General features: G+C 47.8%; 1 protein-coding gene across 1 annotated transcript in view; it reads left to right on the forward strand.

The window, feature by feature from the left end:
• Window positions 1-3,497: 3,497 nt before the first annotated feature.
• The window catches only part of tango6 (transport and golgi organization 6 homolog), a gene marked incomplete at its 5' end in the record, with an annotated part of 30,996 nt that continues 20,115 nt past the window's right edge, over window positions 3,498-14,378 (forward strand). Inside the window, 9 exons of the mRNA XM_079223091.1 lie at window positions 3,498-3,546; window positions 4,340-4,998; window positions 5,100-5,216; window positions 5,715-5,859; window positions 6,412-6,518; window positions 7,063-7,225; window positions 8,519-8,586; window positions 8,946-9,058; window positions 10,460-10,630. Of these exons, the coding sequence (XP_079079217.1) occupies window positions 3,498-3,546; window positions 4,340-4,998; window positions 5,100-5,216; window positions 5,715-5,859; window positions 6,412-6,518; window positions 7,063-7,225; window positions 8,519-8,586; window positions 8,946-9,058; window positions 10,460-10,630 (1,592 nt within the window). The remainder of the gene's footprint in view (window positions 3,547-4,339; window positions 4,999-5,099; window positions 5,217-5,714; window positions 5,860-6,411; window positions 6,519-7,062; window positions 7,226-8,518; window positions 8,587-8,945; window positions 9,059-10,459; window positions 10,631-14,378) is intronic.

The raw sequence follows: 14,378 nt of genomic DNA on the forward strand, positions 1-14,378 counted from the left end.
GTGTTTACTTTGAAGTCAGCTGAAAACTGTCTGACTTGACCTCAGTTTATTGTCAACGCCTCCTGCTGCGGCCGCTGTTCTCTCTGGATTCAAGGGGAGAAGCAGCTATGAACGAGCCTAATAACACTAACATAGATTATTGGCAGCCTAATCATTTAAAACAAAGATAAGAGGAAGAAGAGCAGAGACCACCATGTCTAACAGACACCTTTTCATGGAACATATATTTATGTGCAGTATTCAAGCATTGAGTTTTCAGTGATCTTTTTCACCCCTGAACAAAGACAGGTGCTCACTTTAGGCCAGCGTCTGCTCTTCAACAGAGAGGTAAATCAGAGGTCAATCAGAGGTCAATCAGCACACAGCAGGTGTCCTTCACCACCAGCTGTTACCACTAAGTCATCACCTCCCACAGCACACAGTCATTTAAAGGGAGCTCTTAGTTAGCACTATAGAGAGGTCTGTTGAAATCTGTACAGCTGTTAGCAGGTAGAGAAAGAGTTTATTATTAGCATGATGTTTCTCATTGTTGGCTTAACCTTTATTCTCATCCTTTGAAGGTAGTATTGGTGTGCTTACAAGTCCTTATTCTTCAAGGTATTAACTTAGTTGTGCTAGAATGAGGTAAGTTAATTACTTGAAAATCTAAAATTGCCACTAAAATGTATGAATTAAAAAGGCTGTCTATTCTTTGCAGGGTGTTGTGGATTGCCTCTCTGCTAATTGGGTGCATCACATGTTTCCCTATGGGAAGAGGTAAGGACCAATGACTTTTTGAACACCACCTATCTTTAGGCCTCTGCTCAAATGTCATACCCAAACTAATAAAGGTGTATCTCTGCAACCACTAGGGCTATTTGAATATGTTGGTGTTATAATAAAAGAGTATTATGTGAGTTGTGTGTTCAGATGTGTAAATATCAGTCTATATGTTACTGGTTATGAGTAAATGAAGAAGTGAACTATACAGTTTTTATAGCAATATCTGCCATAGAGCCCATATGGGCTCCACAGTTTACTAAAGTAAGGTTTGTCTCCACAGACCACAGTGCGAACAGCGCGGAGCCAAGCTTCATGTGGCCGCCGCTTTCTCCTGGGAGTTGGTTCAGTGGCAGTGGTGTGAGTTCTGACCCTGGCAGCAGCTCCCCTCTCCTAAGTCTACCCAACCCAAGCTCTCACAAAGCTGCTGGACTTGCTCCTCAAGACGCCTTTTTCTGGGCACGATCTGGCCGTGTCGGCAGCAGCAACATGGCTACCGGTAATGCGTTTGGCTCTGCTAGTTTCGGAGAAGGACACCGCAGTCCTGAGGAGCGTGCACGTGAGGCTGTGTATGCAGGGCATGGCGCTCCACATGGCCTCCTGGGTTCTCCTAATGCAGGGTATGGCGCTCTACATGGCCTCCTGGGTTCTCCTAATGCAGGGTATGGCGCTCCACATGGCCTCCTGGGTTCTCCTAATGCAGGGCATGGCGCTCCACATGGCCTCCTGGGTTTTGCTAATGCAGGGCATGGCGCTCCACATGGCCTCCTGGGTTCTCCTAATGCAGGGCATGGCGCTCCACATGGCCTCCTGGGTTCTCCTAATGCAGGGCATGGCGCTCCACATGGCCTCCTGGGTTCTCCTAATGCAGGGCATGGCGCTCCACATGGCCTCCTGGGTTCTCCTAATGCAGGGCATGGCGCTCCACATGGCCTCCTGGGTTCTCCTAATGCAGGGCATGGTGCTCCACATGGCCTCCTGGGTTCTCCTAATGCAGGGCATGGTGCTCCACATGGCCTCCTGGGTTTTGCTAATGCAGGGCATGGCGCTCCACATGGCCTCCTGGGTTTTGCTAATGCAGGGCATGGTGCTCCACATGGCCTCCTGGGTTCTCCTAATGCAGGGCATGGTGCTCCACATGGCCTCCTAGGTTCTCCTAATGCAGGGCATGGCGCTCCACATGGCCTCCTGGGTTCTCCTAATGCAGGGCATGGCGCTCCACATGACCTCCTGGGTTCTCCTAATGCAGGGCATGGCGCTCCACATGACCTCCTGGGTTCTGCTTATGACGACTGGAGCCCTGAGCCGGCTGACGGCTACGGCGCTGTGGAGACGCTCCCTGAGCCGGTCTTCAGCGACGCGTCCGCTCTGGAGCCGCTCTACGCGCTCAGCTCTCGGTCAAACTACCAGCGAGGAAGAGCAGTGTTTGCTCAAACCCGCTTCTCCCCAGGAAAGCTTGTCCGCCCACGCATGCCTGTACTCAGACTGATCAGCAGAACCTCTGAGCACAGTGCTTCTGCTGACGCTCCAACCAGCGGGGCCTTCTGAAGGCCTCTGTGGTGAGATGCATCTACTAAAGCTGATCAAATGCCTCTGATCAGTACTAAGCAATTGACTCACTAATGTCTGCATTTGCAGGTCTTTTGTTCCAGATGACTTTCTACTGATTCTGTTAAACGGGATGCCAATAAAATGTTGCTTCAAAATGGCTTTTAATTCTATGAACTCTCTCTGTGAAATTAACTTAACATGGTGCAAAGCTTCTGAGGACCCAGTGGACGTGTTGCTCTTAACTCTGGAGCGTTCATTACACTTTACATTATCTGTATCCTATTCAGTTAGTCTAGGTACTCTTAGTTACACTTAGTGAAATTTGTCCTACAGTAACTGTATTGTGAAATGCAGTTATTATTGTGTTTCTGACAGCAGGGGGCGCTGCACTACAACCAGACTGGTCCTCCAGTGACTGTAGCTCCATTGTTTTACTGAACATGAGCGGCAAATGCCCTCATTGAGTTATAAGTGATGAACATAGGCTTTGACTTGGGAGAAAACCCTCAGTAAAGGTGAGGAAATATGTAGATTCATAGTGATGGAGCGGAATATGTATTATGGTCATTTAAAGTGGACACATGCTTAAAACAGAATGCTTAGTTTGAGTTAATTAAGGCCCCAGTGGGTCTTAAATTACTCAAGGTTGAAAATCTCTTTCCAAAGGTGAATTTGTAATTTTTTTTTTCTTAAACTAACTTTAAAAAAAGCATGCACTTTATTTATTAATGTGGGACTTTAAATGAAAATTAGCAAAATATAAATATTTCCCTATAATGTAATTAAAAGCAGAATGGTAAAGGCTTAAGTCCCTCATTAAGTCTTTAGCTTCCCCAAAATTATATCATGGTAGACCTTTTACATTGCAGGAAGAATACATGTTGAACAGGCTTACGTTATAGCAGTATTACTGTTGCTATCCACATATTATACAGTATTTACTTTGTTTATCTCACCAAGTCTCCTGTCAGCCAGTTCCTCATGTCATCCAGTCTGCTGAGGACCGGGAGCGGACTTTCAGGGAGTCCGTTGAGTGCGCATGCGCAGACCTCATCTCCACGGAACGATGCTTGATGACGTATATGTTCAGCGCCAGCCTAAGTTGTTGTTAGCATCCATGGTCTGTAGCGGCAGATAGCATCATCACAAACCAGCGCTGTAGAGCAGGCGGTCCACGTGATGGAGAGATGACTGCAGCTATCCTCTCCGCCATCAATATTCTGACGAAGCCTCTCGGTGAGTGGACAACTTGGAAGCTAACGAAGCTAACGAAGCTAGCAGTAACGTCATTTACACCGTTACTCCTGAGATAATGAATGATTAGCACACGTTTAGCATGGTTATAAACACACAGCATGGGGTCGATAGCATGTCATGCGTGGAAGTGTGCATTTAAATAAGTTTAGCGTGATTTAAACTAACTTCGGACTCACTTTTCCAGTTGTAGGTTAAATCAGGAGCATCTTTTAGTAAAACATTAGCTAGCTATGTGTGGGAGGAATGCTAGTCAGTACCATACAAATGAGCACTTATTCCTGTTCGTTATCATGTTCTATCGCCCTCTGTGACGTTGTCTCTGATAATGATAATAATAATGCATTTCATTTTTAACGCTTTTCTTTCAAAAGAATCTCAGTGCCACAGAGCCAATATGAATGAATATATACTTTATTAATCCCCAAGGGGAAATTTGGTGTCGAGTAGCAGCAATTTACAGACAAAAAATAAGATATAAAAACAGCAGGGATGAAAGATAGATTATTTATAGTCTTATTATAAAGTCGTAATGCCGTAATATATAGTAAAACAAATAAAAACATAGTTAAAGCAAACCATGATACAAAATAATAGCTGACAATGAATTAACACGAGATAAAACATGCCTTCCTGAATGAAAAGGTTTTTAGGCCAGTCTTAAAAGAGTTGATGGCTCGTGAGTGAGGTGACGGCTCCACTGAACATACAATCAGCCACCCTGCACAGCATTACTATACACAACCCACAATGCAATGCTCTGTGTTGTCTCCAGCAGCGTCGGCACACGATGCTCAGTCCTCGCCCCAAGCGGCTCTCCTGGCATCGCTGGGGGCCAACAGGGCGCTGCTCCGTGAGCGGCTGCAGGCTGACGGCAGCCTGGAGGAGGTGAGCCGGCTGAGGGAGGAGGCGAAGGCGGCGGCGGCCTGGTTCAATGGCGACACGGAGGACGCCACGTGGGGTTTTGTCCAGGAGTGCCTCCTCCTGCTCCTCACCTTAGTGCGCCACCTGTCGGCGGAGCTCGAGCTCTTCCAGCGCCGCCCCGCTCCGCCTGCAGCGAGGCAGCGCACCCCAGAGATGGCGCCGCGTCTGCCTCCCGACGTGCTCAGTGTTGGCCAGCAGCAGACGCTCGGAGCCGCCCTTCAGTTCGTGGTTTCTCTGGGGCTCTGCCCGTACCTGGCCTCTGGCGTGGGCGTGTCGCTGGGGCGCAGGTCGGCGTTCGGAGCCGCGGTGGACCAGCTTGTCCGCGGCGCGGCGGTGCCGGCAGCCGGACGCAGGCTGCTGACCACCACGAGCGTTCTGCTGCAGTCGGCAGAGCTTTCGTCTCTCGCCACGCTGGTGTTCACGCGGCATCTGGGCGACGTGTTGGCGGCGCTGTGTCAGCTCGGCTACCAGCCGCGCCGCGCAGAGAGCAGCGGCACGGAGGAGGGGAAGGTAGCGCGTCAGTCAGGCGGTGGCGGCAGTTTGATGCACGACAAGACAAATAAAAGGCACCTGATTTTTATTTTGTCTTTGTGGCACACTTTTAAATGCAGGAGCTCAGTGCTGAGGAATGTCAAACCTGCAAGGAGGCCCTGAAAAGTCTTCTAGGAAAAGTCTACCAGCCAATGATCATCAAGGAACTGCTGATCCTCCAAGGTGGACCCAAGCAGGTGCGCATGTCTGTGTTTGGGGATGGGGGGGTGATTCATATTTTGAATTATTATATTGTGGTGTTGCGGCCCCTTGTTGAGATGTTAATGGGGTCAAAGCCCTGAAAGAACAGCGAGCAAAGTAAATTAAAAAAAAAGGCGGTCCTTCTGTGAGGAGTTGGCACGTTCTCCTCGTGGCAGCGTGGGTTCTCCGGGTTCTCCGGGTTCTCCGGGTTCTCCCTGAAAACTGACACCTGTCCAGGTGAACCCTGCCTTCACCCAATGTCAGCTGGGATCGGCTCCAGCGCCCCCGACCCTGAATAGGATAAGCGGTTTGGGAGTTTGTCCCCATAACACATTGAGCCTCATTCACCAACAAGAGCGAAAAGTTTTACACACAAATCCGGATTGTTCCCGTAGGCTGAGCCTCTGGTCTGAATGAACGGATCAGATTTCCCAATGCAGGTGTTTGTCAGGCTCACAGGTGTGTGTGTGTTTCTGAGTGCTGTCCTCCTGTAGTCCGGTGCAGGCGGACGTGCTGCCAGCAGCCGGGCCTCAGCTCCCAGCTGGCTGAAGCGTCTGTGTGGTCGGCTGCTGTCGGAGCGCCTGATGCAGCCGCACGGCGTCCAGGCCGTAGTCAGGGCCGTCCTGGAGGGAGGAACAGGTGAGCGGGAGGGAAGAGGGAGGAACAGGTGAGCGGGAGGAGAGAGGGAGGAACAGGTGAGCGGGAGGGAAGAGGGAGCAACAGGTGAGCGGGAGGGAAGAGGGAGCAACAGGTGAGAGAGAGAGAGCGAGAGAGAGAGAGAGAGAGCGAGAGAGAGAGAGAGATTTTGACTGAGAGGTGCATAACAATAGACATAGGATAAAACAATAAATAAAATATATATAATAAAAACAATAAACATAATAGATACAGATGTTAAACAAAAAACAGATTATAATACTTTAGAACAAGTGTGTGTGTGTGTGTGTGTGTATATATATATATATATATAATTTTTTTTTATATATATATATACAATGAATGTGGCAAGTGTAAGGAAAGATGTGCAGGGTGTAAAGACTAATGACATCATTGTCATTGTCTGGCTCCGTCACACTGTTTGCCTCAATCATTTGCTTAATATTTTGTAGTTTAGCTTTTTAATCTTCTTAGCGAGAGGAACTTCTACTGGATGAACCCAGATCTCAGTGAAACGCCGGTCCTGTCCTCTAGGGGGCGAGTCCGACTGGAGGAAGTGTGACGGCGTGGCCAGGATCCTGGGGACCTGCCCTCAGCAGTCCGCCTCCGCAGACGCCTACTACACACACGTCTGTCATCAGGTCAGCTCAATGCACACACACACACACACACACACACACACACACACACACACACACACACACACACACACACACACACTAAACCCATCCTTCAGTATGGGGCAGTCAGACAGTGACCTAAATGCAGAACCGCTGCAGGGTTCTTAAGGTCATGGAAAACCTGGAAAAGTCCTTGAAGAAAAAAAAAAGTGTAGTAAAATGTAAATGTGTTATATTCATGTGTTCATGACGTTCATTTACGCTGAGTGTGAAATAATGAATATGCTTTTAAAAGAAAGACTCAAAATATAAGCAGGCATACATACAGGCATCTATATAAATGTTTATTCTTTTAATCAAACTATTGTCTCATTCATTTGAGTCATTTAAGGTTTACTGTATGCTTTGTGTTCTCATTGTTAGTTTAAATACTACATTTACTCACTTTTTACTGTTTACACCCAGACTTCACTAAATGTTTGTCATGGCATTTGGGTTAAAGTCATGGATGAATGAGTTTGGACTGCGTCAGACTTTGCTCATTCAGGTTGTATTTGTCGTCTAGATCCTCGACCTCCTGCACTTCAAGGACAAGCTGACGGCGCTGCAGCACCAGCGCGTGGCCACCAGGGCGGTGCTCTTCATCGTGCAGGAGAAGCCCGGCGTGGCCCGGCAGCTCCTGCTCACTCCTCTGCTCGCTCCCCTCCACCGCTGCAGCGCTGCGTCCAGTCAGTACCGCGGCCTCCACACCACGTGTTAGCCGCTACGCTCAGAGCGGAGAGAGTCGTTGTGCTTCATCTTCCAGTCTCACTCCATCACCACACTGTCTTATTTATGGCTGTTGGTTTGAAGCAGTTTCATGTCATTCAGATGCAGAGAAGAAGCTTTTTAGGAGATCATCATCGAGGTCCACACCTCTGTGGCCTCCTAGCGGCTGCGGCTACGTGTTAGCATGCGTTTCAAACTCCTTTCACAACAAGCGGTCATGAGAATGTTATAGATGCCGACTTGTTGCTCACTGGTGGACTAACCGGTCCCATGTTCTCTAGATCTGATGATGATGATGATGAAGTTTGAGGTGGTAGTGTGATGGTTTGTGACTTCATCGAAGATTAGGCTCACTTGTCTTTTTGCCGATTATCCATTTCATCACACCACGGAAATTTAGATTTTGAGTTGAGCTGTCACACTTTAGTGCACCACATCCAGGGCCGGGCAGTATATAAATTACCTTTTTATTTTAAAATGTAGCCCTTATTTAACTTTAAATGAGAAACGATCATTTGTTTATTATCAGAGTATATATTATTTATAATTCATCCCTCTAAATTTAAAATCTGACAGTAAATATTGTTTAATATTTGAAATAACAGTCAGTTTTGACATTAATACAACTGTTAAGCTACTTCTATATATATATATATATATATATATATATATATTATATATTATATATATATATATATATATATATATATATATATATATATATGACATTCTGGACCTTTTGATGAAGAGATTCTCTAACTCCACTCAGCCTGCTGTAGAGTCTCATGTCACGATATTACATTATTCTTGATATTCACACAGTCCACTAACTGGGCGTTGGGGATCAAGTGTACTCTAACCCGGGCCCTGATGTGAAGGCAGCCTCATGCACTCCTCCTGGTGCTCCTCGTCGTGTCATTGTCTTCAGAAAGAGTTGCATGTTATCAGAAGCATTTATTCGCCAGGTATGTTCACACAAACGAGGAATCTTTCCTGGAGGAAGGTGCATATCATTGAGACGTTAGACGAGACAGTCAACGACAACAACAGTGCAATAGGTATTAAATGAAGTATAAGATAAAGTGCTCAGACAAACAGATAACAGTAGTGTAAAGTGACGTGTACGTATCCTCAAGATGTGCAGGTTGTGCTTCTACCAGCAGAACAGATGGGAGGTGGTCGTCGTGGTAACAGCTGCTGGTGATCAGCCCACACCAACAGGCTGAACTCTGCTGCATGTGTGTGTTTTCCAGACGAGGGTCATGTCCAAGTCGCTGTGGAGGAGTGGGAGCTCACGCGTTGTGTGGATGACGTGTACAAGGTGAGGACCGCTGAACACAGCTCATTAGTGAGGGCTCGTGGACCCACAAGGTCCCTTTCCTGACAGTACTGTGTCTGTTGGAGACCATGTTCATGAAAAGAACCCAATGGAATTACTTCCACAGGGACATTGAGGGATATTTACTCAAATATGCAGGAATTCGATCTCTGTGCCGCGTCGTAATGAAGAGTGAAACTAGCTAAACGCTATTCATTTACTTAATCTTCTGAATAATGATAACCTGATGCTGTAGATGTTATTGGCTTGTATAGTATGTGCAGTAAGGTGTTAACCACTGGTGTTGCTGCTCATGTGTCCTCCTGTGTCTGATCCTCACGCGTCGTCTCTGCTGCCGTCAGATCTGGGTGGTTGGAAACAGTCCGTCGGCTCCTCTGCTCGCCGCTCTGGAACAAGTCCTCCCTGTGATCTTCTCCCTCTTCTGCTTCACCAAGCAGAACGTCTCCCACCTACGGTACAGGTTCCTCTGTTCTGTTAGCTGGGACGTTACTCTCAGAAATACCAACGGAAACAGCCTTATTTCCTCAAAGTAAACGTTCAAGAAGGACCAAGTTTAAACTCATGGATGCGAATGGATCTACTTTCATTGTCACCCTGTGTCCATAACACATGGTTCTATTCAAGGCCACATTGGAGGGTACGTTTACCAGGAAGGGCTGAAGGCTGAGGCTAAATGTCCCCATGTGCTGACATGGGGACATTTAGCCTCAGCCTTCAGCCCTTCCTGGTAAACGTACCTTCCAATGTGGCCTTGAATAGACGCTGCTCACTGTTCATGCCTCTGACCTCGCGCTGCTACCCGAATGTACGAGCCGTGCATATCCACAAGAACAGCAGGAAGCAACATTTATTTCTTACAGTTTAATACCCAGAGCTCAGTGGAGCTACTTAGCTGTCAGGGTAACTTGCTTCACTCATGGTTCAAAATTACAAGGCCAAATTGCATGCTGGGAAGTTGGGCGGCGAACAGCTGTTTGTGTGGCGTGTCTTCCGGTCGGTCTCTTCCTGTTTTTTTTTGTGCGCGAACTCTACCCAGCATGCAATTCGGCGCTGTACTTTTATAACCATTTTATAAAGTGTGAACCATGAGTGAAGCAAGTTGCCCTGACAGGGAAGTAGCTCCACTGCTCCCAGTATTACACTGTAAAAAATAACTGTTGCTTCCTGCTGTTGTCGTGGCTATGGACGGCTCCTGACAGCACTGCTGTCTAGTTGACCGGTGCTGTTAATGGAATCAATGTGTTTACTCGTTACAAATTTACCGTGAAACTGCCAGAATCTTAAAAAAAAATGTGATGTGAATTTTTGGCCATACCGCCCAGCCCTAGCCCGATAGAACTTCCTCTACTTGGGCCGAACACTCAAACGAGCCATGATTTAACGTGATCCGGACCGAGACACCTCTGTTTGGTCAGGACCGTGTTCGGGGAGTTCTCACACCTGTGATCTTGCCTTGGGTGAAATCGTGAAGTCCGACAGTGCAGAGCAAATGTGGCAGGTGTGAACGTGCTCTTAGTCTTCAGGAGGAACCCGTGGTAAGGGGAGGGCCACAGACCAGGTATTGAGAGTCGGACAAACACAAGTTGTTTTGGGTTTGTTACAGTTATAGAAATATAGAACAGACAGTCCCATCCTTTACAGTCTCTCCATGCTAGAAACAAAACGGTGCTGCTAGCTAGCGCTACCTTTGGTGGTTTTCAGGCAGCCAGCGGAAGTTAGCGGGGAAGTAACGGAGCGCTAGCAGGAGCCCCAGCTGGCTACAGCGAGGAGCTAGCGGGGACACTGACCGGCTCGTAGCCCGACTTTTACGCTATATGTAAATTGTACGTTTGAAAATGATCTCCGTGCTCCACAGCGCCCCCTGTCAGGAGGTCTTGCTATGGTACCTGAGGCATGCTGAGACGGGCCTTTCAGCCCTGAGACGGCTTTCAGGTCTGCAGGGACACAAGAACGAGGTGGCAGAAGACTTCCACTTCACGCCAGGCAGCGATGGAGGAGCCAGACTGAGCTCCAGGGAGAGATGCAGGTGAGACACAGGAACACACGAGGACATGTCCTTAAAGGGCAGGACGAGCAGGACAGAACCATGATGGACATGTCCCTAAAGGGTAGGACGAGCAGGACAGAACCATGATGGACATGTCCCTAAAGGGTAGGACAGAACCATGATGGACATGTCCCTAAAGGGCAGGACGAGCAGGACAGAACCATGATGGACATGTCCCTAAAGGGCAGGACGAGCAGGACAGAAACATGATGGACATGTCCCTAAAGGGCAGGACGAGCAGGACAGAACCATGATGGACATGTCCCTAAAGGGCAGGACAGAAACATGATGGACATGTCCCTAAAGGGTAGGACAGAACCATGATGGACATGTCCCTAAAGGGCAGGACAGAACCATGATTGACATGTCCCTAAAGGGCAGGACAGAACCATGATTGACATGTCCCTAAAGGGCAGGACAGAACCATGATTGACATGTCCCTAAAGGGTAGGACAGAAACATGATGGACATGTCCCTAAAGGGCAGGACGAGCAGGACAGAACCATGATGGACATGTCCCTGAAGGGCAGGATAGAACCATGATGGACATGTCCTTAAAGGGTAGGACAGAAACAGGATAGAACCATGATGGACATGTCCTTAAAGGGTAGGACAGAAACAGGATAAAACCATGATGGACATGTCCTTAAAGGGTAGGACAGAAACAGGATAGAACCATGATGGACATGTCCCTAAAGGGCAGGACAGAACCATGATGGACATGTCCCTAAAGGGTAGGACAGAACCATGATGGACATGTCCTTAAAGGGTAGGACAGAACCATGATGGACATGTCCCTAAAGGGCAGGACAGAACCATAATGGACATGTCCCTAAAGGGTAGGATAGAACCATAATGGAATTGTCCTTAAAGGGCAGGACGAGCAGGACAGAACCATGATGGACATGTCCTTAAAGGGCAGGACGAGCAGGACAGAACCATAATGGACATGTCCTTAAAGGGCAGGACGAGCAGGACAGAACCATGATGGACATGTCCCTAAAGGGCAGGACAGAACCATGATGGACATGTCCTTAAAGGGCAGGACGAGCAGGACAGAACCATGATGGACATGTCCCTAAAGGGCAGGACAGAACCATGATGGACATGTCCTTAAAGGGCAGGACGAGCAGGACAGAACCATGATGGACGTGTCCCTAAAGGGTAGGATAGAACCATGATGGACATGTCCCTAAAGAGCAGGACAGAACCATGATGGACATGTCCCTAAAGGGCAGGACAGAACCATGATGGACATGTCCCTAAAGGGCAGGACAGAAACATGATGGACATGTCCCTAAAGGGCAGGACAGAACCATAATGGACATGTCCCTAAAGGGTAGGATAGAACCATAATGGAATTGTCCTTAAAGGGCAGGACGAGCAGGACAGAACCATAATGGACATGTCCTTAAAGGGCAGGACGAGCAGGACAGAACCATAATGGACATGTCCCTAAAGGGCAGGACAGAACCATAATGGACATGTCCTTAAAGGGCAGGACGAGCAGGACAGAACCATGATGGACATGTCCCTAAAGGGCAGGACAGAACCATGATGGACATGTCCTTAAAGGGCAGGACGAGCAGGACAGAACCATGATGGACATGTCCCTAAAGGGCAGGACAGAACCATGATGGACATGTCCTTAAAGGGCAGGACGAGCAGGACAGAACCATGATGGACGTGTCCCTAAAGGGTAGGATAGAACCATGATGGATATGTCCCTAAAGAGCAGGACAGAACCATGATGGACATGTCCCTAAAGGGCAGGACAGAACCATGATGGACATGTCCCTAAAGGGCAGGACAGAAACATGATGGACATGTCCCTAAAGGGCAGGACAGAAACATGATGGACATGTCCCTAAAGGGTAGGACAGAAACAGGATAGAACCATGATGGACATGTCCTTAAAGGGTAGGACAGAAACAGGATAGAACCATGATGGACATGTCCTTAAAGGGTAGGACAGAAACAGGATAGAACCATGATGGACATGTCCTTAAAGGGTAGGACAGAAACAGGATAGAACCATGATGGACATGTCTCTAAAGGGTAGGACAGAACCATGATGGACATGTCTCTAAAGGGCAGGACAGAAACATGATGGACATGTCCCTAAAGGGCAGGACAGAAACATGATGGACATGTCCCTAAAGGGTAGGATAGAACCATGATGGACATGTCCTTAAAGGGTAGGACAGAAACAGGATAGAACCATGATGGACATGTCCTTAAAGGGTAGGACAGAAACAGGATAGAACCATGATGGACATGTCCTTAAAGGGTAGGACAGAAACAGGATAGAACCATGATGGACATGTCCCTAAAGGGCAGGACAGAACCATGATGGACATGTCCCTAAAGGGTAGGACAGAACCATGATGGACATGTCCTTAAAGGGTAGGACAGAACCATGATGGACATGTCCCTAAAGGGCAGGACAGAACCATAATGGACATGTCCCTAAAGGGTAGGATAGAACCATAATGGAATTGTCCTTAAAGGGCAGGACGAGCAGGACAGAACCATAATGGACATGTCCTTAAAGGGCAGGACGAGCAGGACAGAACCATAATGGACATGTCCTTAAAGGGCAGGACGAGCAGGACAGAACCATAATGGACATGTCCTTAAAGGGCAGGACGAGCAGGACAGAACCATAATGGACATGTCCCTAAAGGGAAGGACAGAACCATGATGGACATGTCCCTAAAGGGCAGGACAGAACCATGATGGACATGTCCCTAAAGGGCAGGACAGAACCATGATGGACATGTCCTTAAAGGGCAGGACGAGCAGGACAGAACCATGATGGACGTGTCCCTAAAGGGTAGGACAGAACCATGATGGACATGTCCCTAAAGGGCAGGACAGAACCATGATGGACATGTCCCTAAAGGGCAGGACAGAAACATGATGGACATGTCCCTAAAGGGCAGGACAGAAACATGATGGACATGTCCCTAAAGGGTAGGATAGAACCATGATGGACATGTCCTTAAAGGGTAGGACAGAAACAGGATAGAACCATGATGGACATGTCCTTAAAGGGTAGGACAGAAACAGGATAGAACCATGATGGACATGTCCTTAAAGGGTAGGACAGAAACAGGATAGAACCATGATGGACGTGTCTCTAAAGGGTAGGACAGAACCATGATGGACATGTCTCTAAAGGGTAGGACAGAACCATGATGGACATGTCCTTAAAGGGTAGGACAGAAACAGGATAGAACCATGATGGACATGTCCCTAAAGTGCAGGACAGAACCATGATGGACATGTCTCTAAAGGGTAGGACAGAACCATGATGGACATGTCCTTAAAGGGTAGGATAGAACCATGATGGACATGTCCCTAAAGGGCAGGACAGAACCATAATGGACATGTCCCTAAAGGGTAGGATAGAACCATAATGGAATTGTCCTTAAAGGGCAGGACGAGCAGGACAGAACCATAATGGACATGTCCTTAAAGGGCAGGACGAGCAGGACAGAACCATAATGGACATGTCCTTAAAGGGCAGGACGAGCAGGACAGAACCATAATGGACATGTCCTTAAAGGGCAGGACCGAACCATAATGGACATGTCCCTAAAGGGAAGGACAGAACCATGATGGACATGTCCCTAAAGGGCAGGACCGAACCATAATGGACATGTCCCTAAAGGGAAGGACAGAACCATGATGGACATGTCCCTAAAGGGCAGGACAGAACCAT

The sequence above is a fragment of the Taurulus bubalis genome (assembly GCF_910589615.1).
Source record: "Taurulus bubalis genome assembly, chromosome: 9".
In the NCBI taxonomy this organism is placed as follows: domain Eukaryota; kingdom Metazoa; phylum Chordata; class Actinopteri; order Perciformes; family Cottidae; genus Taurulus; species Taurulus bubalis.